The sequence below is a fragment of the Myodes glareolus genome, chromosome 3 (assembly GCF_982192425.1).
Source record: "Myodes glareolus chromosome 3, mMyoGla1.1, whole genome shotgun sequence".
In the NCBI taxonomy this organism is placed as follows: domain Eukaryota; kingdom Metazoa; phylum Chordata; class Mammalia; order Rodentia; family Cricetidae; genus Myodes; species Myodes glareolus.
The window spans coordinates 39,807,521-39,832,410 of NC_142028.1; the positions used below are offsets into that span (position 1 = coordinate 39,807,521).

A 24,890-nucleotide genomic window follows, 5' to 3' on the forward strand; every position below is an offset into this window, starting at 1 on the left:
ACTGATGGAAACAGAGACAGACCCGCAACAGAACACTGGACTGAGCTCCCCGAGTCCAGTTGAAGAGTATGAAGAGTGAAAATATGAGCAAAGAGGTCAAAACCATGATGGGGACACCCATTGAAACAGTTTACCTGAACTAATGGGAGCTCAACACTCTAGCCGGACAGGAAAGGAATCAGCATAGGACCAAACTAGACCCTCTAAATGTGGGTGACAGTTGTATGACTGGGGCAGACTGCAGGGTCACTGACAGTGGCACAAGGATTTATCCCTACTGCTTGTACTGGTCTTTTTAGGAACCCATTCTCTTTGGGTGGATACCTTGCTCAGTCTAGATATAGTAGGGAGGGTCTTGGACCTTTCCCAAAGCAGTGTGCCTTACCCTCTCTGAGGAGTGGATAGGGGTGGGTTGGGGGGGGCTAGATGGAGAGAATGGGATTGGTATGTAAAATGAGAAAAAGATAGTTTGTTTTTTTAAATAAAATAAGGTAAATTATAAAATTCAAAGAAAGAAAATGAAAAAGAGAAGCATTTTCATAGCAAATTATTTGGTATGGTATGCAATACTGTGTTCAACACTTAATATGATAGATTCAGTTAATCTTATGAACAGCTCTTAGGATTCCTAGTAATATCCGGCCCATTTAGAAAATGAGAAAATTGACACACAAAGACTAAGTAATGTGCTCATATCACTATCTAGAGTAGGGGTGCTCAACATTTTGACATCATGATCATGTCATCTACATATGTGTTGTGCTCCATTTACAGCTAGCTCAGGATGCTTAGGGAATTAGCAATCACCAGGACTGATGTTGACATCCACAGTTAGATGGAATATTGGTCTTCCCAGGACGAAGCTTATACAGTGAAAATTCTGGTCACTGAAGACTGCCCTGATCATTTTCATTGTTTGGTGAGGCAGAGCATGAAGTCCCTGTGAAAAATGTAAAATATAGAATCTCTTTGAGGACATCAGGGCTTTGATACATGAGTTCTTTCTTGAGTCTCGAAGTGATCTCTTGAAGTCTGGCCAGCTCACTTTGCTTGCTGAAGTCACTTTAGCCCACTTAGGGCAGAGACAAAGACACACTGATGCAGCTTCTTCCTGGCTGTTGTTATGGAGACGAGACCTAAAACAATGGTGCCTTTCCTCTCGAGTCACAGCCCCAGAAAACAGCTTCTTTTCTACTTTGTCTGAAGCAGCAGCTGTCTGGAGAACCATGAGAAAGGGCCTTGACACAGTTTCTCAGGGGGCCACCAGAGAGCTAGAATGACTTCAGGGATATGGTAGATGCCAGTTGTGTAATAACCCCCCAACTGTTCAGTACTGTATTCTTTTAATGGGTTAAAGAGCCTGTGGCAGTTCCTGTTAATGGTTTCACATCACTGTTGAATGGCATGTACTGATTAGAACAAAGAATTCAGGGGTGACAAGGTTTCTTCTTACCTGGGCAGACACAATCAACAAAGCAGCTTCTTTGAACCTTTCAATGTTCCAATGGGTACAAGATTAAGAAAACAAATGATTTTAATTTGACTGGGAGTTATTTCAGAGCTTTCTTCATGGTCAGCCTTCTGCCCTAACTAGGGTTTCTACAATTGATCTTTGATATTTCCTTAAATATCTGAGGTACAAACAGGTATTGCTAATTTAATGTAGACATCACTGTCATGGTCGCAGTCTGAGTGAATTTGTGCCTAAAGTCAGGAAATATGGGCTGTGTTATGAAACGTAATGAAAATGGAGTGTGTTTAAATGTGATTTCCCAGACAGCTCTTTGATAGCTCGTTGAAGCTTTGGCTTTAAGGCACCATTGCTCCAGAATGAATCAATACTAAATAGGTTGAAGACAGGTCAGAGATTTATTGATATTTCAATCTGAAAATCTCACAGGTTTTTCCAGACAAAAATCAGTTGCAGAAGGATTGCTTGACTCTGCAAATTATTGGGAATGTTACAGAAAGAGAACGCAGACAAATTAGCCATGAAGGGTTAGCCATGAAAGTTGTAGTCTCCAAAATTCTTTTCTAGAAGAGAAACAGATATTCCAGTTAATTGAAGGGGATGATAAACCCATAGTTAACACTACATAGCTACTGGGCACATTATGCTTGAAGTACTTTATCATTACTTAGTCTCTATAACAAAATAGGTATTGTACAATGATCAAAGTTGTGCAGAGAGATGACCTTTGCTGATGAGTCACATTGCCTGCCTAGCATAAATGATACTTTCAGACACACTTGTTTGCTATTTTTTCCTGTAAATGAGAGTGTGGTAAGAATCCCTATTGAAGCTACTATCCTTGATGACCTTTCCCATAATATACTGAGAACTAAGAACACTGCAAGAGACTGGCTTTCTCTGTGGTGCATGTTAATGGATAACAGTAAATCACTGTTATATGTTTCCTACCCCATTTAGGGGGATCCATGTCATTCTTGAGTAGAGCTGCAAGAAAAGATGCTAATAGATAATGATCTCATTTCTCCATTTCTTTTTAAATTTTAAGAGCAAACTGCTAGATAACTTATGCCCAAGCACATATAAACTGTAACAGTCTCTTTCATTTGTGAAATCAATGGGTGAGCTGGAAAGAAAGACTTTCTGGGTACACTTAGGATGCAGGCAGACACTTGTCTTGGCCCTTGGCTTGACTGTGTGCCAGTGCAGAGAGTCATTTGTAGCTGCAGGTTACCTGAAGAGAAACAACAGCTCATGGCTATTCTGAATTCTGCCCTGGAGCTTGGTTAGATTCTTTGCAAACTCCAGTATGGTGTGAAGTAAGAATGGATGAATCATAACCAACATTATAGCTTCTATTATTTAATAATGTTATAACTTTGTATGATTTTTACATAAAGATGAATGAGTCTTCTTTTCCTGGATTGTTCTGATTGGATATAAAAGTGATAATACTCAATTTTAAAGTATCACTGAAAATTTCTGGTTTTGTTAACCAATTTTGTTATATATTGGCATATAAGGAGACCAAATGTGTGTTCACTAACTAAGATGAAAGGTTTCTCTACCTGCTCTGGTATTTTTCTGTCACTCAGGACATATACCAGAACTATAATCTCTACTTAAAATGTCCTTTGACTTACCAGCAGGCCTGAAACTGCCTGTTACAGTTAATCATATGGAATGACATACACGGGTCTGTGTATCCTGCAGCAACCTTACACTGATAGCTTTTTCTCTGTTGACCTCACCAAGGCAGAAGACCACAGTGACCCATCTTGAAAAAAGAGCCTGCTGTACGAAGAGACAAGGTTGGCTAACTCCACTGGTAATCTATGTGTTTTCCCCCCAACTCTGATGGTTTATGACAGACAAAATAAAAGACCAGGGTCTAGGGAGATGGCTCAGTTGATAAAGCACTTCCTATATAAACATAAAGACCTAAATCCATTCCTTGGAACCCTTGTGAAAGAAGTGGTACAGGCTTGTAATCCCGGAGTTGGAGGAATGGAAACAGGAGGATCCCTGGGACTTGGAACATGCCTAGCTGAATTGATGCTCTTCAGTTTCATTATGACCCTGAATCTCAAAGAGTAAGGTAAAATCCAAGTGAGAAGAATACTCATTGGCCATCTCTACCTTCCATGTGTGCACGTGCGCGCGCGTGCACACGTGCACACACACACACACACACACACACACACACACACACACACACACACTCACACACATTCAGACACATATACACATAACCAGAAAATATAACAATACCTAAAAAAGGAGGGAAGGGGATAAAATCCAAGGAAAAGAGAGACAAGAAAGGGAATGACGGAAGACAGAGAAGAAAGGGGAGAGAGGGAAGGTGATGGAGGAGAGAAGGGTATCAGAGATGACTAAGGATGTCACTAGCATGCCCTCACATATGACTCATCCTTAGATAGGAGGGTCCTACTACACAGGATCCCAAGCTGTTGCCATGGTATCCCGTTAAGGGAACTTGTTTCTATAGGAAAGTGAGTATTACATAAAGTGGAGCTTCTCCTTGATCACGGAGATGTACAAGGAAAGCCACATATGTGACACTCCAACTACCATCACAAGGGTCACATTCCAAGTTTGGTTTTTCTTATTCTTGGTTAGAAAAAATGACAATGCAGTCAAGGTCATGCTAAACACTTACCAATGTGAAGTAACTATTCATATTACAATCTTCTAAGGCTTTGGCTCAGCTAAGCAAGAACACCCATGGGAGATTTCTCTAGCAAGGAGAAGAGAAGATTTCTCTTCTCCTTGTACAAGTTGAGACCTTGGAGGTTACTCTAGGAAAGGACAGACAGAAAAAAAGAGTTCAAAACCAATCTTCATCATTAAAAGACAAAATGAATTATGAGAATATTCATGCAGATTATAAAAGAAATGATGATTACCTTTGATTCCAGGAGGAAGCTAATTTAAAATGTGTCCAAGTTTCAATGTGGGCAAGGGACAGGAGAAAGAGAGAGAGAAAGAGAGAGAATATCTGCCAAGTTGAGGTACATCTGTAGTAGTTAGAAACCAGAGCAGAATCATCAATGAGTATAGAGATAAACCTCTCTCGTAGCAGTTAGGTGCGGGAGAATGTTCAGTGATGAACTAACCTGGGTTAAGGACACACAGTTTTTCTTTTTAAATTAAAGTGACATTTGGTTCTAAAAGACAAAACTTGTCCTAAATAGCTGGGTCTGAGAAAACCCACTCAGGTGGTCAGAAAGCTACCAACTGTCCATCAAAATAGACTCTAGAACTATTTAAAGTTTGAACTTGATTGAGTCTATGTATACAAAATGCATGAAAAAGCCCACAGTGGCTAAAAAATGGTATTGGACCTTCTAGAACTGAAGTTACAGGTGGTTGTGACCTGTCATGTGAGTTCTGGGAATTGATTCTGGGTCCTCTGTCAGTGCTTCTATCCACTGAGCCATCTCTCCATCCCCAGCCCATTTCCAATGTAAATTGTCAAGTTCATGTGTGATTGGAATGATAAATGGTGTAGAAAGTTGTAGTCCACAGAGAAAAAAAATAGGTATAAACTTTGCTGGTCTTGTATGTTGGCTAAGTGCACCAAAAGGGAGGCTAACTGCAGGTGTAGTACAGATATCAGGACAAGGATTTTCATATAAAACCACAACACAATTTTGAAACCTGACATCAACATAAAAGGTCATCTCTTTAGCCTCTATGATCTAGAGGGCTTTTTCCTGAAGGATACAATCCCACCTGCTTAGTTACAGACTGAGTATCTTATTATTCACAATTACTGTTCACTATTAACTATATACTGGCAAGGTTCTAGGTAAGGCTGAGAGCCTGGGACACACCACATTACTATAACAAAGGCCACTTCATGGAAGCCATGTCCTAAGACAATGTGTTTCTAACTCTGATACAGCAGCTTTGCAGTATTTCCATTTCTCGTTCCTAAACATGCCCCATTATTTTTATGTGTCAGATTCTTTATGCGTAGTCTTTTCCTATTTTAAGTGTCTTTCCTTGTATGACTGCCTGGACGACCTTGCAAACAGGATGGAGCATAGTGTTCTCCATACATAGCTGAACAATTGATTCGATTTTCTAAGAGCTCCCATCATCTGAAATCAAAATCTCTTACCTTAATATCCTCCATCATGTCTGAGTTCCCTGAGGGACTTGTCCATTTCTGTCTCCCAATCATGTCACCTCAGGCTGGCACAGGGGCAAAGCTTCTGGATATTCATTTGACTGTTTCCCCCTTAACAGCAGTCCCATGGTTCATAAATCTTGATGAGACCAGGCCAGGCAGTGGTTCAATGTACCTTGTGATGCAGTTTCCATGACTTGAGGGCATGGTGTGTTATAACTCTACTGTGCTAGCAAAACTACGGGCTGTGTGTGTGCTTTCACCCTATTCGTCAAGTGGGATGCGAGCTGGAGAGCTGGGGTGGCAGGAATTAATTGGTTTCTGAGCATGTGCTGAGAGATCAGTCCTGATGAGATTTATTGCTGCATTTATTCCAGAGGTGATTCTGTGTCAAAGTTTGGATAGCCTTATATTCTTTGCTGTGCTATATTTAGAGAGTGTTTCAACGTAGATTTAAAATTGAAGTGGTCTCCTGTTCAAACAAGGGCACTACATTGAATGCTAAAGAGGAAGAATCTCAGTAGGATATAAAGCATGAAAAATTTCAAGTGCTAAATAACATCATCATATTAATGACAAGAAACAAAAGATTATTAAGATTGATTTGTTTGGAGCATGTGTATGTATGCATGGTGTCCATGAGTTTGCATGTGAGTGGGTGCACAAGTATATAGGTGAGTGTGTATGTGTGTTCACCTATATTTAGTATATTAGTATATAGGTGAGTGTGTATGTGTGTTCACCTATATTTAGTATATTAGTATATAGGTGAATGTGTATGTGTGTGCACCTATATTTAGAGGCCAGAGGTTGGTATCAAGTGTGTTCCCTGATTGTTCTTTTCCTTATTTATTGAGGCAGACTTTCTTGCTGTACTTAAAGCTTGCCAATTTGGCTAGTCTAACTAGACAGCTTCTTTGGGGGATTCCCTGTTTTACCCTCTCAACAACTGGAATTGCAGGTGGACTGTTACACTAATAGGAATTTATTTAGGTGCTAGGGATCCGAATTTTATGCTTGGAGAACATAAAAGTTGAGATCTCAATAGTATTAGAATCTGAATACTTGCTCAGAAGAACAAAACTAGGCAAAAGCACAGAAAGCTATTGTATGTCTGTATATGCAAGATCGGAGCGAACCTAAAGCTTTATAATCGCACCACCATCCTCCTGTACACAACTATTCTATGAAAATAACCTAGTTCCTGGCCTGAGTATAGCACAGGATCAGTCATTTCCCCCTTTCTTCCTTCCTTAATTAGAAGTTAAAAGAAATGTTGCTAGACTGATAACACTTTGTACATTTTTTTATTTTTATGTTCACATGAATTGTATTTTGTTTTTATCTCATTTTTTCTTTCATTTTTTCTTTTTTTGTTGTTTATTCAAGTATCCGAAAACACTCTTTCCACTTCCTCCCCTCCTCCCAATACCCTTCTGCTCCCCCCACTCCCTCTCCTCCTCCCTCACCATTCCCAAGAGCAGTCAGGGTTTCCTGTCCTGTGGGGAATTCAAGTTCCTCCCCCCTCCCTCCGGGTCCAGGAAGGTGAGCATCCAAACAGGCCAGGACCCCAAAATGCCAGTCCATGCAGACGAAACAAGACCCAGTGCCATTGTCAATGGCTTCTCAGTCTTCATTTGGACCTCGGGGGCTCAGTCAGCCCCCATGTCAGCCACATTCAGAGAATCCGGTTTGTACATTTATAAAATTTATAAACATGTAAATGAAAGGATGAAGCAGTGATGCTTTTGCTGATTTAAGGCTTAGGCATCTGTCAGAGATTTAAAACAGAATCTTTGTAGAAAACAGATTTTCTAGTCATGTTACACTTTGTTCTGTCTGACTTTACATTTGTTTCCTTCCATCTCTTACAAGGAAATGCCACACTTGCTTGATATGGTGTGTCTTTGTTGGGACACAGTGGATAAAGTGGATTTAATAGCAAATTAGCATAGAATTCTCTGTTACACCTATAGTTTTCTCTTTACTATTTCATCTCCCTGAGTACTGTCACACAGAAATAGATTCAAACATGGGAACCCTGAGCCATTTCTCTAGGTGGCCTTTAAACATAGGTAGTTCCTATTATGAAGGGGACTGATTGATGCCTATTATGAAAACACATAACTTGAGTTGTCTTTCACTCCCAATTATTTTTAAAGAAACCAAACATGGAATGCATCTCTCTTTTGATCAGGAAAGCAAATCAGGTGCAGATATTACTTGCATCAAAAAAAATATGGTAGTGAAAACACAGTAACGAGTAAATGAATATGCCATGATTGACACTGGGAAAAGAGAAACCAGTTTATGTTCCTTATCCTGTGCTCACCCTCTCAGAATCTCCCCCAACACAGTCTGCGAGGTAAAATAACCCCAGGAGACAGGTTTCTTCTGTATCTAAGCTCTACTTCCTAGAAACATTTATGCTCAAATTTGTATTACATTGTGTGTTTGTGCCTGTGTGTGCATGTGTATGTGTGTGCTTTTGTGTGTGTATACGTGCATGTATGTGTGTGTCTGAGAACAACCCCATGTAGATACAAGGGTGTAACTCACTCATGGCGTTGGGCTTGGCAGCAAGCTCCCTTACCTGCTGAGTCAACATGCCAATCTCTAGCAATACTTTTTAACTGAAAGGTCAATTTTACATTGTTTCCCATTACTTCCTTTAAACCAAAAGGCACCAGCTGAGAATGGAGCTAAAGAGAATTTTTAATAGATGGATATTTAGTCTATCTTTTTTTTTTCTGGGGATAAATCTTTCTCATTTATTTTCAGGAAGTCTTCTGTAAAAGAACTGTTAAATGACGAGCCGCTGTGTTTTGACAAGCACTGGTACTGTGGAGACTTGAAATCGCACTGGGATACAGTTACATATTCACTGTAGGGAAGGATGCCCTATTTAAAATCTAGGACACATCATGTTGATGCCCGGAAAAGGAAAGAACTATGGAAACAATACATCTGAAATGAAAGACTGAGATGTTACATCCTTCTAAAATCAACAGGAAATGTAATTGCTTTTTGAAAGTAATTGTGGCCTGTCTTTGAGTAGTAAGTGGAATTTTTTTGAAGACCAAGCTATTATTTGTATGCAGAATTTCATTCCACCCCCCAAAAAACCATGTTATAAGTGTCTGGAGAATGATCTGACAGAAGTCTCATGACAGAGACACACAAAGAGAAAGGCTAGTGCACATTGTTAAACACTATGTTAGTCTCCATAACAAGATCTCACACTTATAGACCTCGAGAAATAGACCTTCCAGCTGTTTTAAAACAAGAGAGTATGGTGAGAGACAATCAGAAGGGAGTCTTTTATTCAAATTTACCATCTTGTTGAAATGTTTTATTTTATTTTTAATATGTACGTGTGTGTATGTGTGTGTGTGTGTGCTTGTGTATTCATTGGCATGCAAATGTTGATGTCCATGGAGATCAGAGGAGGCCATTAGATTATTGGGGTGAACTTGCTGGTGGCTGTGATCTTTTCAATTTGGGTACTGAGAACTGAACTCAAGTTTTCTACAAGAGCATTACACGATTTTTTTAAATTGATTTTTATTGAGTGCTACATTTTTCTCCCCTCCCACCTTACACAAGATTATATGTTGAAGCATCTCTCTGGCTTTTGCACGCTATTCTCCATGTCATCCATTGTTTAGTTTTCCTACCACTTGGTAGTTGCTGAAGCCATCTAGACACAGATGTTTGAACGCAAGAGTTGTGATTCCATGTTGCTGAGACTGAAATCCAGAAATGATAAGAATAGTAGCATCTCTAAGAACAGTCATTTACAGCATATATTCACGAATGGGCTAGCAAAGTAGCATATGAGCATGAATAGTGAGTGAGTTGATCGATGCCATCAAGACAGCTCATTCATATGACCAGTTGATCAGGGCACAGAACCCATGGTTTTGAAAATCATAATATTAATTTACAATCCATCTGACTAATATTGAAACTTTCCTTTGACTTTTGCCATCTTTCTTTGACCCCTTCCCTACTTTCAGGGAGCACTAAATTTAGGTTGAATTCTCAGAGAAAGAAACATGATTGACACTTCGTCAACTCCAGTCATAAATACTTTCCTGGAGTTATTTGTTGAAAAAAGAAAAATAAGGAAAGAAAGAACAGAAAAAAAAAGAAAAAGCTAAGACAATTAGTTTTACAATGTTAGGACCAGTCTGTCATACTTTTTGAGTAGATGCATTCCCAGGAATGTATACATTTATGTTGATGTACAGAGTACTAATAACTGAAGAAGGTATTTGTGCTTGACTGATAAAGCATCTCCTTTTTCTCCACATCAGTGTTCCACACTGTCAGAATGTAAAAACACACATTTAAAAATATTTTTATCATCAATTATTTTAAAATAGACTATGAATCAGAATAAACAGCACCCATTTTCTAAAGTGATTGGCTAGTTGCCACAGCCATAACCACACTCTCCAGCAAAGATACCAGGTATGTAGCTGGAGCTGTCATTGAGTTCATCAAGAGGACCTCGTTTCAAAACTCATTTCTTCATACAGATAAAATTCCATGTTGTCATGCACAGTGTTCATGAAAACATTTCCATTCTTAGTGTAGACAATAACATAGAAATAAATGAAGAGATTGTTTTCTTACCTTTTGGGAAGCAGTCAAAAGCTATACTGTTGGTGGGATAGTGTACCAAGTTACCGACTTTTGTACACTCTTTCTTACAGGTGGTATACAGTCTACAGGAAAAGTAAATATATAGGAATATATAAAATAAATGTGCAGACAATATTCTTTTTATTATAATCAATTATTTTTTATTGTTGTTGAAGAAGAGGCTGTGATAGAGACCCACAGACATTATACCCACTATTTCAGTGGATATAATCGACTTGGGTAGACCAGTTCACCACAATTCAGGTACCTCTGAACTTGGGAGCACTGGTTCCACTATAGAACTGAAGGCAGCTAGGTTGTACTTGCTTGAGTTGGTGTAACTGAGAGAACCAGACCCCAAATAACTGATCTATCTGGCTCTCTCCTTCTTGGTGTCATCCCTTTTACCTCAGTCTAGTTCATTCTTGCTGACCAGCTTTGCTTGGTTAGTCCAGAAGAATGGAGACGAATAGCGCCATGTTGAGAATGTTAGAAATCCAAACAGATGAAGAAGCAAAACAAAACAAGAAACATTAACAAATCAGCATAGCATGGGAATGTGTTCCAGAACTTTCTAGCATTATTGCTTGTGTACAATTTGTTGCCCACATCCATTTTCCAGCAGCCTATAATTTCTTTTATTAATCAAAAAGTTCCTTCTATTGATGTTTTTATTTTATATGATTTTTTTTTGAGACCAGCACAGGATATTTCTGGTTTTTCATATAGTCAGTGCCAAATAATAATACAAAAAAGTAACATCAGAATACATTTAAGTTGAAATTATCTTGTTTTATATTTTATACCTGAGATACACATTGTTGTTCTTCTCATGTGGTCTTCCCCACATTCTAACCCCATCTGTTGTAGATAAAGTCTACCTTCTCTCTTTATCAGTTATGCACTCCCATATTCACTAAGTAGGGTATGCTCTTAGCTGCCTACCTGCCTACCATCACAAGCTTCTGCTGACCTTCTAGTATCTAGCTAGGTGTTTTGGCTTGAGTTATTCCTCAGCTTGGGGGACATCAAGTTAGAAAATGGATGGTGTCTTAGAACCAGTGTAGTTTATAGCCTCTCATCATTGTACAGTGCAATCCTTTCCCAAGGGAAGCATGAGATAAGAGGGTAAGTCACCTAGAATCTGATGAGTATGACTATTCCAGATGAGGAACATATCTGGTCATATTCACCCTTGGAAATTAAGTCATGCTGCCCACCATGCAGCTTAAAAGGGACCATAAGAGTAGTCATAAGCCACAGCCCAAGCATGACCACATTCTCGTATTCATTCGCCATGACCATATATGCAAGTCAGTATTTGCAGTACAGGGAGAGATGCCAAATTCAGGAGACAGATGCGAAGACCAGGATTTGAAGAAATTCTGAGGAGCAGTGTCTTAGACATAGCTAAAGTATCCAAATAAGGTTTGGATTTTCTAAACCCCTGTGACAGAAATCACCTTTGCATAAATTAAACTCTTGGCACTTCATCCCAATTCCCTCTGGGCTTGCTAGTTTTTGTCTGAACATAGGTCCTGGGAACACTAGTCTGAGCCTGGAACATGGAATATATGCACAGTGAACAGATAGCTTTAACACTTTGACAGGTTTGTCTCTTTACCCAACAAAATGATGTTTTTCTTTAAAAGCTAACAGAATTGTAACTGAACGAGCAACTTGAGAGGAAAATTTCAATCCTTGAAAAGTAATGCAGTACAGAGGGCAGTTTTAAAGGCTGCACATTTTAAGCTGGGGAAAAAAAAAAGCTCATTTTCATGTAGACGTGTGCAGTGTGGAGGATGAGTGGAAGCGGTCATGCGCCAGATGGCAAACTGCAGTGATGGAGCGGAGCCGTTCAAGATGAAAACACCAAGGACTGAGATACATTCACACGAAGTGTTCACAGCAAAGATGAATTGGAGAGCATTTCTGGTCCATTAATTACTGTGAAGTTCACACTATAAACTGGCCTGTCTTCTTACATATCTTCCACCACCTTAAACAAAAACACTTCCTCTTTGGAAAGTGTATTTATTGTTTATAACTTTTATCAGATATCTTAAATTAAGCAAATATTTCCTGTCTCTCCATTGCCAAAATTTAGATTTGGGAGAAGAATTTGAGACCTTCTTAGTTTTCAACATAATACGATATTTTGGCAACATTTCACAGCATCAGAACATTCTTGTCTATTTTCATTGACTTAAATTTTCTCTACTAGTGAAATGCTAATATGCCAGAGCTAGTCTCCGCTATGGACTCAGACTGGACAGCCCAAGAATAAACACTTGCAATAATACACCAGATTTCCAGATCTGTGATGTTCAGTGTAGTACTTACAGCTCCAGCTGCCTACTTATGTGAAACAAAGTCAAATAAAAACAAGATTCATTCTTTCATTTGGAAAGCTGTGCTTTCAGGTGCTTGAGAGACACTGGGATTTATGTTGGTTGTATTAGACAACAGAGCTTCAGAGCACACTGTTGCCTGCTAACAGTGCTGTTGGATGACTTGGAAGCAACAGGGGTAACTCAATGCTCTGGAAAAGCTGGATCTTCAGACACTTCAATTTTTGGAGGTATGTGAATATCCTCCTGTGGTTTAGCCAATTTCTGAATATTCTTTGTGGCGTTTTAGGGCAGTGGATCCACAATACCAGAAGAAAATAATTTCAAGCATCTTTCAGACTGGTTGAGAGGCAAACACTGTATTTAATTGTACTATTCCACATTCCTTTCATATTTCTACTTTTTTTTTCTGGAATATTTGTTATGACTCCATTGATACCAGAACAACAACACAGTTAAAAAAATTAATGATCGATGTCCAATGAGTTCCCAGTGGGATTATTGCAATGATTCCAATTGGTACTACAATATTTGAATTTTGGAGTTAGTATGATAAGGTTTGTACCTGGACAGCTTTCTCTAAACTTAGGTTAGTACTCTCTGTAGACAATACTATAAGCAGTCATATATTTATAGCACAACATGTTTCAGCAAAGAGCTCCCCTCAAAATACCACCACCACTGCCATTACCACTAGCAACACCACCAGCAGTACTAACATCAGTACCACCACCATCAATAATTGTTTTATTATTTATTATTATTTTTATATAAACTATATTACCAAGTAAGGTAGCCAAAAGAGTGATTTATACATTGGGAATTTGTTCAGCTTGTTAAGTTTCAGGACACACAGTAGCAAAGAGAAGCAAGCACAGGTTAGGAGTATTACTGGGTTAATTCAACCCTGAATATTAAGTAGGTGCGTGACTTTTGCCATATCACAGAAGCTCCCTATTTATCTTCTCCATTGAGTTGCTATGCAGAATAAATGCAAGCTCTTTCATATAAAGTTTCTTATACGTACTTTAAAAGTGACTTATGCAGTGTTAGTATTAATGTTAATATTTGCATTTTAGAAACTAACCAAACACTCAAAAAGCATTGATATGAACATAAAAATTAACTATAGTAAAAATATTAATTCTTAAGTATTATAGGATTAGTTGACTACTGTTCATAAATTCATATTTGTTCATTTTTAAAATAAAAATACAAGGAAAAGGCTTACAATTGTCCTGTTTACTGACTTGGGGAAAAATCTTATTACATTTGTGTGTTTGGGCATATGTGAATTTACATATATGATTAAAAATTATTATTGCACTAGAGAATGGGTAAAGTTTACATGAAATGAAAATTTGATCAAAGTTTTTTGTAAATAGCTATAGAAATTGAGCTAAACAACTTGATCAGTATGAATATAATTATAACTATAGGCATACATATGATCATAGAAATATTAACTTTAATGGTTCAGTTTCATCTCAGGGCATTTAGTCTGCCTTTAATTGCACTATCACATCTACCTGACCACTTGGAAATGAACTTTTAAAAGTTCTTTCTTTGCCTCTTCAGGAATAGAATCCATTGGCATTCAGAAGACGTAAAATTTGCTAGGCAAATATTTTATAACATGTTTGTGACATAGGTAATATTACTTCCATAGTATACAAAAAGATACTGAGCCTTAGAAAAGTTCCATGGTTCTCAGACACATGGTGCTGAGTGGAGAGTCTTGGATTTGAACCCAGTCTGTCTCCACTCCAAGGTGCTTCCTATCTCACCTTGAAGGTCAGACAGTGCACCCTGGTGTGCTCTTGCCAGCTCTCATTAGCCAATTGCTCTGGAGGCATGGTAGAGCTTACGTATTCATCCTGCTTCTTCTTTCTTTTGGGGACAATTTTCTTCCTCCTCCAGTCTCACCATATAATCTTTTCTCTTGAAATTTTGAGTGAAGCCCTTACTTATGTTGAAAGTGTTTCCCAATATTTGTATATCCATTCATAAATGAAGAAGTGACAGGATCATGAGTCTTTGTCCAGTATTCATTAAAACTAAGTTCTCTGGCTTATTGAGTTTCTGTCTGTCTGCTTGCAAGTATGAGTATGGTAAGAATAGTTCATAATTTAAAAGCAGTGTGTTTTGAATGGCTTCATGGGAAATCTGAAATCTTTTTGATTTTGAAAACAGAAATTACTACCATGAAAGCCAGCATCTGAACTGATTAAAATATTCCTGGAATGCAAACCCTACTACTAGGGTTTTTAATCTGAAATCTGTATTTACTACCACACTGTTAGTAAAAAATGGCTATTTAGAATTTTATGCAGCTACCATCTGAATTGATACAGTATTATTTATGTGGTGTCCTATGCCCATCATGTTATAGGTCCTTCGCAGGTAACGCTGTAGACCATCTGACTATTAAGAATAAAAGTCACTCTCCTAGTGGAAGGGTCTGATAAAGGAACCCTGATAGGCATGTTTATTCCCACTGGATGTTTCTGGAGCAAAGGATAAAGAGACAAGAAAAGGAGAAGAGGAGGCAGAACTCTGAAAAGCTTTCTACCAAGAAAATGGCAGCAGCAATAAATCAAAATCAGATGAGGAAAAGTTACCATCCATCAGGGCAAACCATCCACAAGGTGTGCTTACTCCAGAGAGCAGCCACACACATCACGTTTTCTAGAATTTTCTCATGTAGGATGGAGAGATGACAAAAGAGTTACTTACTGTTTGGGTCTACGTTTTCACAGAGTTCTGTCTTTGCCTCCCCGTTGGGCCTGTCACTGGGTTTGTGTGACAGCCTGGATGACATGGTGGCTGCTGTGACTACGGCCTTGAAACTTCGCTTCCGCTTCTGGACGTTGAGTTCAGGATGGAAAATGATGATGTACACTTTCGGCATGTATAGCATCCCCAACGCCACCGACGCACTTAGGTTCATGGAGATTGTAAGCGTGGTAGTTTGTATGTAGAGCTAGGAGACACAACACACAAGGCACTATTACAAATACAATGGTCACAGAGGGGGAGTGAATACTTAAGGCGGTATCATGAACTGATGATGGCTAGGAGAAAAACAGCGATCCCAACGACCTTCTGCTAAAAAGGAAGACAATTGGCTATATATCCATTTCAGAGCTTAAGCTTAAAACTTTGGATAAAACCTTATGCATAGAAATCTTCAAGTCTGATGTTCAGAGTACAATTTTTATCAGACTTAAATTACACTTAGTGACAATGATAAATTTGAAAACATAAATTATAGTAAATCACAATAATCTGTAATTGTGAGTAAAAGTTACTTATTATTTTAAACTCCCAAACAAAAAGCTAATTATGTGACTTCCTCTGCAGAGTTTCAGAGATGTTATTTGAAAATTACTTCCATCCATAAGTGTTTCTTTTGTATGTTTTTTTGTAACACACTATAACTTTTCCAAATCTATAGATTAGTGATCTAGTTTCGCAGAAAAGTAAGACATTTTGGCTTCTATGTGTTTTATAAAGCGTAAAAGTCAAGTTATCAGTATATAGTGATGATTTTTGACTCTGTTCACATTGGTAAATTGTTAAGTGAATGATAATACCTCATTCTGCCATTATGTAATTTATAGTTTGGATGGTAACATACTCTCATCACCATAGATTTGAGTTTTCTGGGATATTCAACCAGATTAAGAAATCATTTTCTGTCCAATGTGTAGAACATTGTCTTGGTAAAAAGGTGAAGGGTATGTGGATTCATGCAGTCTGTAAAGTAGATCCATAAATGTCATGTATATCTATGATTATGATGTATCCTCCTATAACCTAGAGCTCCTTAGAAATCATATATTTCTTATTTATGCATGGGTTCTAAATACTAGGTTAGACTGGGCAACTGGTGGCCCTTGCCTTTTGCTTCAGTGCAGTCCTTACGTCCAATCCAACTGCAGTGGTTCACAACCCTACCTACTTGTTAGACTCCACTAGGAATCTACATGATTCTACATGGACTGTACCTGACTACATTTTCAGACGAAGTTCCTACCATTACCCCAAACTCTCTGAGTTCTACCTTCCTGATGATTCATCCTTATGGACTGTCTTTCAAATCTTGCATAGACTTTGTTCATTCAACCATGGAATATTTTCATGGCTTCTTTGTATGTAAGTTTGTTTGCTTCTACCTGGCCTGCTTCTCCTTTGCTTCATAAGTCATTTTCCCTGGGCTGTTCTCACCCATCATCTCTTTACTTACACATCTCAAAGGACAGTTTCCTGTACTGAAATCACTACTTACTTATAATTATATTCTTACTTCTTTGATTTTAGACTGTCCCCATCTCCACTATAGGTACTGAGAAGTTAGATCCCTTCTAGAGGCATTATTCTGTACCTGATAGACAAGAGTAGGATACTGCATAGATATATGATGGCTAGAATAACTTGCTTGGCAATTCTTTTCTAGCTATGCTTCAGGTGTCATGTGGTCATTCTTTAAAAGTATAAATATTTCCATCAGACCTAAGCCAAATTTTAGTATTTCTAATCAAAATACCATGAGATCTTTCCATCTTGCTTTGTATACACAAAGCCCTGGATTCCATCTCTGGAAATAAGAAGGTTAAATAGGAAGTATGGCAGCACATACATGAGAAGGTTCAGGCTATACCTTTCCTACATATACAAGTCTGTAGAGATCAAAATGAGATTTCAGAAATTGAGCCAAGTTGTTGACACCATAGCATGGAAGATATGCTTTTAAGCCTCAAGCTTGCATTTTGATATCATATTTAGTACTTACTTTGAGCAACATAATTTGCAACACTTTTAATATCATGTTGGTCTTTAGTTCACAGGATGCTTATCGTGTAATGCACCATCTTTTCCAACCTTAAGTAGTTAATACTACTTTCTTATGATTAGTTGATGAATTTAGTCAAATAAATGAATTAGTAACCCTGGATCGGTCCTTTCAAGAGAGAGTAAGTGCTCATGTACAAGTAGCCCAACCTCTTTTCTTACTGCTTCTTCTTTAGCCTAATCCTACTATGGTTAACTGAGAGTCTGCCTTAAAATTTCCACATTAATGCATGTATCATCAATCTAAATACATTTCCAGAGCCCAGCTTCAGCTGCTGGGTTGGAAGTTGCTTTCCTCACATTCACAAATGGAGAGCAAAGCAAGCCAAGGCCTGTGTAAATTGTTTACAGCTGTTTTTCCGAAGATTCATACATGACATACATAACACTCACTGGTCTATGGATTCTCTTGATTTTTCTATTTTACTAATTCTAAGACGAAGATAGTAGCAACTCCTACATCATCAGGTGGAGATCAAGATAATGAATGAGGAGCAAAGAACTCAGTAGGAACCCAGGAAGCAACTAGCCCCCAGAATTCTGCTGCTAATCCTTACCTCCTGCCACTTTAATTTGCAGTGAAAGGGATTTTTGGAAAACACTTCCTCTTTAGCCACTTTCAGGTTTTTTGAAACATAAGAATATATGTGATGTTTAGGTTTGAGTATCTACAAGAGTCCATGCTATTCCTTCTTAAGCAGACGGAAAGATAGCAGAAAACATGCCTGATAACAATGCACACATTTAGAGATAACTCAGTGTCAGGCAAAACTCAGCTAGACGCACAGCTAGATGCACTACATGCATCTTCCCTCCTAGTTCTATTAGTACAGTATCATATGATGTCTTCACTACTCTAGAGATTAGCATACCACTGTTAGTTGACTTCCTGTTTTTGGTATTTTAAGAATTTGTAAAATTTCAGTGTTCAGCCTGTCTTTAACTGAAGCTCAATATCTCCCACTAATCACATTAAAATGCCATTTTAATCAAAGCTTTGTGTTTCTCCATGAAAAGAAGAAAATTGTCATAGAATCGAAATACTATTCATTTAACACAAAATACTTCCTGTACTCATGAGCTATTGAGGTACCCCCCCCCAGAAAAATCTGAAAAACAAAACAAACAAAACCCCATCTATTTAACCCAGATAAGGCACCAAGGATAGTTCAAAGAAAAAAGATTCCACCCAAGTCCACCTTGATAAGTTAGAAAGCTTTTTGGAACTACTTACAAGAATCACCTCAGAAAAGTTTACTCAAGCATGAATGATGACTGCAGACCCTGCCCAGCTTCCTGTCCCTCTTGCAGTTCCACCTAAGGGAGAATCACCTAAGCAATGGCCTTGGGAATGGTCCTTATAAAACTTTTAACTTTCTGAGATTCCTAGGCCTCTTCAGATCCTGTATCTTCCGGAATCTTGCAGCTTCTTTCCCACCAGGTGGAAAGAACATTGCAATTTCCAAGAGACGGTTCTATCACATGAGAAAATTGCCAGCTGCTTTGTTAAAGTTTTAGAGTCAGATTGGTTGAAGACAAGCTCGGGATGTTTCCAAGCAAGCTGTGAATAGCTGCAAGGCTAAGCAGACTTGCAGCTATGAGAATTATGATATTCTTAATATGCCTCAAAAACATTAAGAGATTTGAGAAAACAGGACTTAGAGAAAGAGGAAAGACCAGAGCCATTGAGAAAAATTTCTGATTTAGAGATTTATCAAAGTGTTTCATTTTCACTGCAATTGTCTTCAACAATAACTATAAAACAAACTGCAGTGTATTTGTACATGTGAGTCTTCATTAACATCACTCTATTAGAATAGGGTTTGAAACAATTTACTGATATCAAACCCCTAACTTAGGAGACGCCTTATGTGCTGTGTATTCACTGTTCTGTTTCTTAGGTCCACTATTTGTGAGGCGTCTTTTTCAATACCACATCAAGAAAAATATTTCACTGAGACACCGCTGTGTGCCTGCTCTGGCTTAGATGCTAGGTTTCAAGTATGACAGACACACTTTCTGCTATCAGGAACTGGATGATAATAGCAGAAGCAGAGCAATCAGAATATACATAACAAAATCTGTAATAGACCCTGTTAAGCAGCTTCTTTATTAGCCAGTGATTTCCACAGAACACAGAGGGGAATCAGTGGAACAAGACCCCGCTGAAAGGTCTTCATAAACCCCTAAAATTTCTTTGTCCAACAAAAAGCAGGAAGCAGTCTGGAAGAACTATGTCCAAATTCCCAAATATTGTTTATAAATTTTTATTTACATTTAAAAGGGAATGTTCTATAGAGATGACTACTTTGCGTTGGTATGGATCTTGGTTTATCAATTCAAATGTAAAGTCAATTTTCATATGTATACTTTGCTCTTGATTAAGGTATTGTGCTTGTGAAGTTCATTTAAAAATGTAATGTATAATTGAGAAATAGAAGTTAATGAATAATCACCTATAATAGTTCAGCTTGTAGTCATGTTAGTTAGGTTTTCTAGATGTACAGAGATATATTTCAGTTAGATACATAATTTTCAAACCTTTCAAAGACCTAAGGAGTATGTCATTTAAAATGTTTTAAAGAACTTTACTTTTCATGATAATAAGACACATCTACTCCTGGCAATACCCATCTTCAATGATGAGCATCAAAGGGATTCCTTATGGGTTTCATTGGGCAAGAAACTGCTCTTGCCTGGACTGCTTGATTGTTATGCTGTACAAACTGGACATGCAGGACACAGAAAAATGACTGCTGGATTTGCCTAAAAGTGAAGCAGTCCTTCAGGGTTCTTGCTTCATGAAAGAGTCTGCCAGACATTCTGCAGGATACAGAAGAAAGTGACTGACAAACTGCCAGCATAGGTAGAACTGTCTCTCAAATTTCATGCTTCATGGGAAAGTCTGCCAGATGTTATGCACCTATAGGCTGAAGATGAATGCTGAAACATTGCAGAAGAACTTTGGGTGACTGTCCAGGCAGCAAGATGTCTCTGTCAATTCTAGAGTTTTGGAAGTTGCTTACAATACATTTCCTGTTAACTAAGGTATTATTATATCCTTCTGGGGACTTTGATGGAGATGAAGAATAGATAGTTAGAATTTTCCTTAGTTATGATAAAATATAAAGTGGATATAAATATTGTAGCTATAATTCTTGCTTGATAACTTGTTTGTAATCTTGATTTGTTAAAGTTAAAATCTTTCTTTTTATTTAGACAGAAAAGGGGAGGTGATGTCAGATTCTCCTCCGTATTCTGTGAATACCATTGGTTAATAAAGAAACTGCTTTGGGCCTATTGCAGTGCAGAATAGGGCAAGGCAGGAATTCCAAACAGATAGAGGAGTCAATGAGATGCCATGTAGCCACCACAGGAGGCAGACACTCTAACTTTACCCAGTAAGTCACAGCCACATGGTGATATACAGAATGATAGAAATGGGTTACTTTAAGACATAAGAGCTAGTTAGAAATATGCATAAGCTAATAAGCTAAGCAGTGTTTTAATAAATACAGTTTCTGTGGTTATTTTGGCTCTAGACAGCTGGAAACGAATGAGCAGCCTCTGTCAACAGATTGGTGCTCACTGTCTGGGGCATGGATCTACATAAGACTTAAAAAAAAGCTTTAAAAAAAAGAGTACTTCTAGACCCACAAAAATGGGAGCCAAGCACGGCTGCTTAGTAGCCACATTTTTTAGATAGTCTTTGTTTGTTGGCAGCATCTTCTTGATACAGCATTAGCAGAAAAAGCCATGCAGTTAAGAAACAGCAGCTTCCTGGTTCATGCTGGCAGCAGGAACACTGGCTCTTTAAGGTGGCTGAGCACTTAAATGGGGTTTGTGAGCAACATGCTACTGGTTGCTTAATGGCAACATAGACCTGCTGTGACCCTGGAACTGGGGCAGCGTGCATGGCTCTCAGAGGTGGCGAACATGCCTCTACCACATTGGACTGAGCAGCATCAACAGGCAGAACCAGAGAGTTGGTCCTAAACCTGTCTTCTTGGCATTAAAAAAAAAAAAGCTCTCCTAGTCAAAGAATAATTACAGATATGCAATAAAGACAGATTTAGATGTAAAATACTTTTAAATGGGTCACAGTGTTAGATATATGTATGTAGACTTGGGAGAGAGAAGAAAAAGAGTATAGACAGTTATAAAAAATAGTTTTAATAAAACAAAACAGAGTTTTTAAAGAGAAAGAATGCAGTCAGAGATTGAAGGAGAAAAGGAAACTAAGCCACATAAAGATAGAATTTACACAGAGAGTATGGATTATGTATATTATCGTGTTTTCTTTGAATTTTTTGATTACAGAAAGATATTTGATTCTGGGGACTGCTAAGCTAAACCAACATATGTAGTTTAAAGGTATTTTAACTCTAAAATTTCTGTTTAAGGATATGCTGTTTTTGAAAAGAAGTTCTTCTTTTGTTTCCATAGAGGATGAGAACCTGTGGATTAATTCCAAACTAATGTGGTTTGATAGACCAAGACCCTTTGAAAAATCTCTGATATGAATGGAGTTTTCTCTGAGTTCAATACCCAGCCTCAAGACTGTTAGTTGAGATGATTAAGTCTCACAGGATATTTTATCAGGACTTGACCATAATCCTAAATTTTCTTTAGGTCCCTATGAGATTACCAGAGCCCCCAATCAGCAGGAAGTAACCTAGAAACCTACACCCACATTCCAAAAAAGTGGATCATAGATGTTTGTCTTTGTTTAGAATGTTGGTTACAAGTTGTTATGGATAATGGTCAGGAAAAAAACCTGAACATAGGAGAAATTAGATTCAAAGTTCTTGTTTGAAAAAAAAATGAGGAAATGCTATAGGGCAATGTTCTTATACCTTGTAAAGATTTCCCACTTGTATTGGTTTAATAAAACACTTATTGGCCAGTAGTCAGGCAGGAAGTATAGGCAGGGAGTCCAGAATGGGAGAATTCTGGGAAGAGGAAAGGCTCAGTCTACAGTTGTCACCCAGATGCAAAGGATGCAAGATGAGAATGCCTCACTGATAAAAAGGTACCAAGCCATGTGGCTAACACAGACAAAAACTTTTTGTTAATGTAAGATGCAAGAGTTAATTAATAAGAAGCCTGAGCTAATAGGTCAACCAGTTTATAATTAATGTAGGCCTCCGTGTGTTTCTTTGGGACTGAACAGGTGTGGGATAGGGCCAGATAGAAACCTCTGTTAACATTTGTTTGCAGAGAGGAAGAGAGAGGAGAACTCTGGGAAAGAGACATGAAACAAATCAGACATACAGTACAGAAGAGAGGTAACCAAACCATGTGGTTGAATGGAAATTAATAAAAAGAGGCTAATTTAAGTTATAAGAGAGAGTTGGAAAAATCCTAAGCTAAGGGCAAGCTTTCATAATTAATATTAAGTCTCTGTGTCATGATTTATGGGTTGAATGTCTAAGATAGTTTAATGAGAAAGCTTATTACAAAGCCCCACCTAGCTGAGCCAAGCTGTAAGGGGACTACATAAAAGGTGCACACAGGTGCCTGCTTCAGATATACACAGCTACTGTCTTCCACAGCCTCAATGTCACCTACAAATACCCATCTCCTGTTATCCATTTCCATGAAAAAGTTGAAGTTAATTTTAATGAGATAAAGCATCACATTGGTTGAAATATTTATAAGTTTATCAGGCATTTCTTAAACTAAATTCATTATCTACGCATTTATAAACTGTTTTAATTCTCTCTCTCTCTCTCTCTCTCTCTCTCTCTCTCTCTATCTCTATCTCTTTCTTGCCCTTTGTCTCATGTGCATGTGTGTGTGGGACATGGGTGGGTGGGTGTGAGTGTGATTGATGATGCCAGTGGTTACACAATCTTTCCATTTTTCCTGTGGCTTACAAGGTACACTATTGCCACCAAAGGTAATTCCTTAAAAATACATATGCCATTTTTAGGCAGGACTGATTATATAATCAATAAAATGTCCATCACTGAGTATGAATTCATTAAAAACGAATCTGATTAATGGAAAGTTTCTGCATTTGAATCAATAATTTAGTATGAAAAGATTCTTCAGCATCCAGCATTGTTCTCTTCATCCCTAGTCCATATTTTCTCTTATGAGTGTGTATCAGTACTCTTATTACTATTGTGAAGATTGAAGATTGCTGTGTTGTAAGACTGTTGCTTGGTTCAAATGATGTGGCCACGGAAAAGGTATAGAATAGTGCCAAGCAGGTAATGAGCACTTGATAAGAATGTTAATATCACAGTCAGATTTATTGTCTGATACATTAAATTCTGCCTGTTCTTTTTTCATACGTTCTTAATACAGCTTGAAAGAATCCAGTGAATAACACGTTGTTTTGAGAGGACTGTATTAAATTTACTTCTAGTTTGTCTGGAAGTTTACTCAAATCCCTGTTTCACCTGTCATTGACTATTTTGTAAAAAAAAAAAAAAAAAAAAGTCAATTTTGTCTGTTCCCAGGTGCCGGCAGAGAATTGGGATGAAAGAGCTTTATGGGAGTCTTCAGGTGGCTGGAGGAGCTTCAAATGCTTCTCCCGGCTGAGAGCTTGTGTAATAGAAATGAAAATGCTTCTTGACGCTGTCCCTGTGAAGATGATGCACCATTACCTGGCAGATATTTGAAATATTCATGGGGCTAATTTGAAATAAAAGTTCTTAGCAGTCAAAACAGGTTTTTTCAATCTTTAATACTTGTACCCCTGATGCCAAGTTAAAGTGGTCATACATTCAGAAACAAACGACGCCATACGACACGAAAGGGGACAAATGGCTCACAGGTAGCTTCTCTTGTCAGTCCCAAGGTTTGACACACTGAGGGTCTTCCTTACGTGTGAAATAACACCTGGTTATAGAAGGCTCTAGAATGTAACGAGGAAAAGACCTTTTTAAAAAGTGTGTAAGGTTTTTTGTTTGTTTTGCTTTTTTTATTTTATTAAATTATAAAAGTTTCCATTTCCGCCCCTCCTCCCAACACCCTCCCACTCCCCCCACTCCCTCTCCTCCTCCCTCTCCATCCCTAAGAGCAGTCAGGGTTTTGACTTTCGTTTTTTTGGTTTTTGGAGATAGTGTTTCTCTGTGTAGCCTTGACTGTCCTGGAACTCACTCTGTAGACCAAGTTTGCTTCAAACTCAGAGATTCACCTGCCACTGTCTCCCACGTGCTGGGATTTAAGGAGTGGGAGTATGTTTCTTTAAAGAAAAGAGGGTGTTTGTTGTTAAAACTGACCATAGCCCTTGGTTTTTAGTTGTTGAGGGCATCTATGAGAAAGCTGCTTCAGCTTGAGCAAACAAGCAAGAAAGTAAAGATTTCAACCCATGTGTGCTGCTAGAGGGTCTGATGTAAACTCTGTCTCCTTCTGCTGTCTTATGGAAACTGTTCTCAACAGTCGAGAAGAATGA

At 38.2% G+C, this 24,890-nt stretch overlaps 1 protein-coding gene across 4 annotated transcripts in view; it reads right to left on the reverse strand.

Moving 5' to 3' along the window:
* Positions 1–24,890, reverse strand: part of Grm7 (glutamate metabotropic receptor 7) — an 866,857-nt gene that overhangs the window by 45,933 nt on the left and 796,034 nt on the right. The window contains exons 9-11 of one of the 4 annotated variants that reach the window (XM_048438533.3): positions 15,365–15,611; positions 10,269–10,360; positions 9,066–9,376 (exon numbers count right to left, since the gene is read on the reverse strand). In XM_048438533.3, coding sequence (XP_048294490.1) covers positions 10,290–10,360; positions 15,365–15,611 — 318 coding nt within the window. In that variant the 3' untranslated portion in view covers positions 9,066–9,376; positions 10,269–10,289. Of the gene's footprint in view, positions 1–9,065; positions 9,377–9,452; positions 9,956–10,268; positions 10,361–15,364; positions 15,612–24,890 lie in introns of those variants that run through there. The other 3 variants (XM_085686819.2, XM_048438532.3, XM_048438534.3) reach the window with 3 other exon arrangements.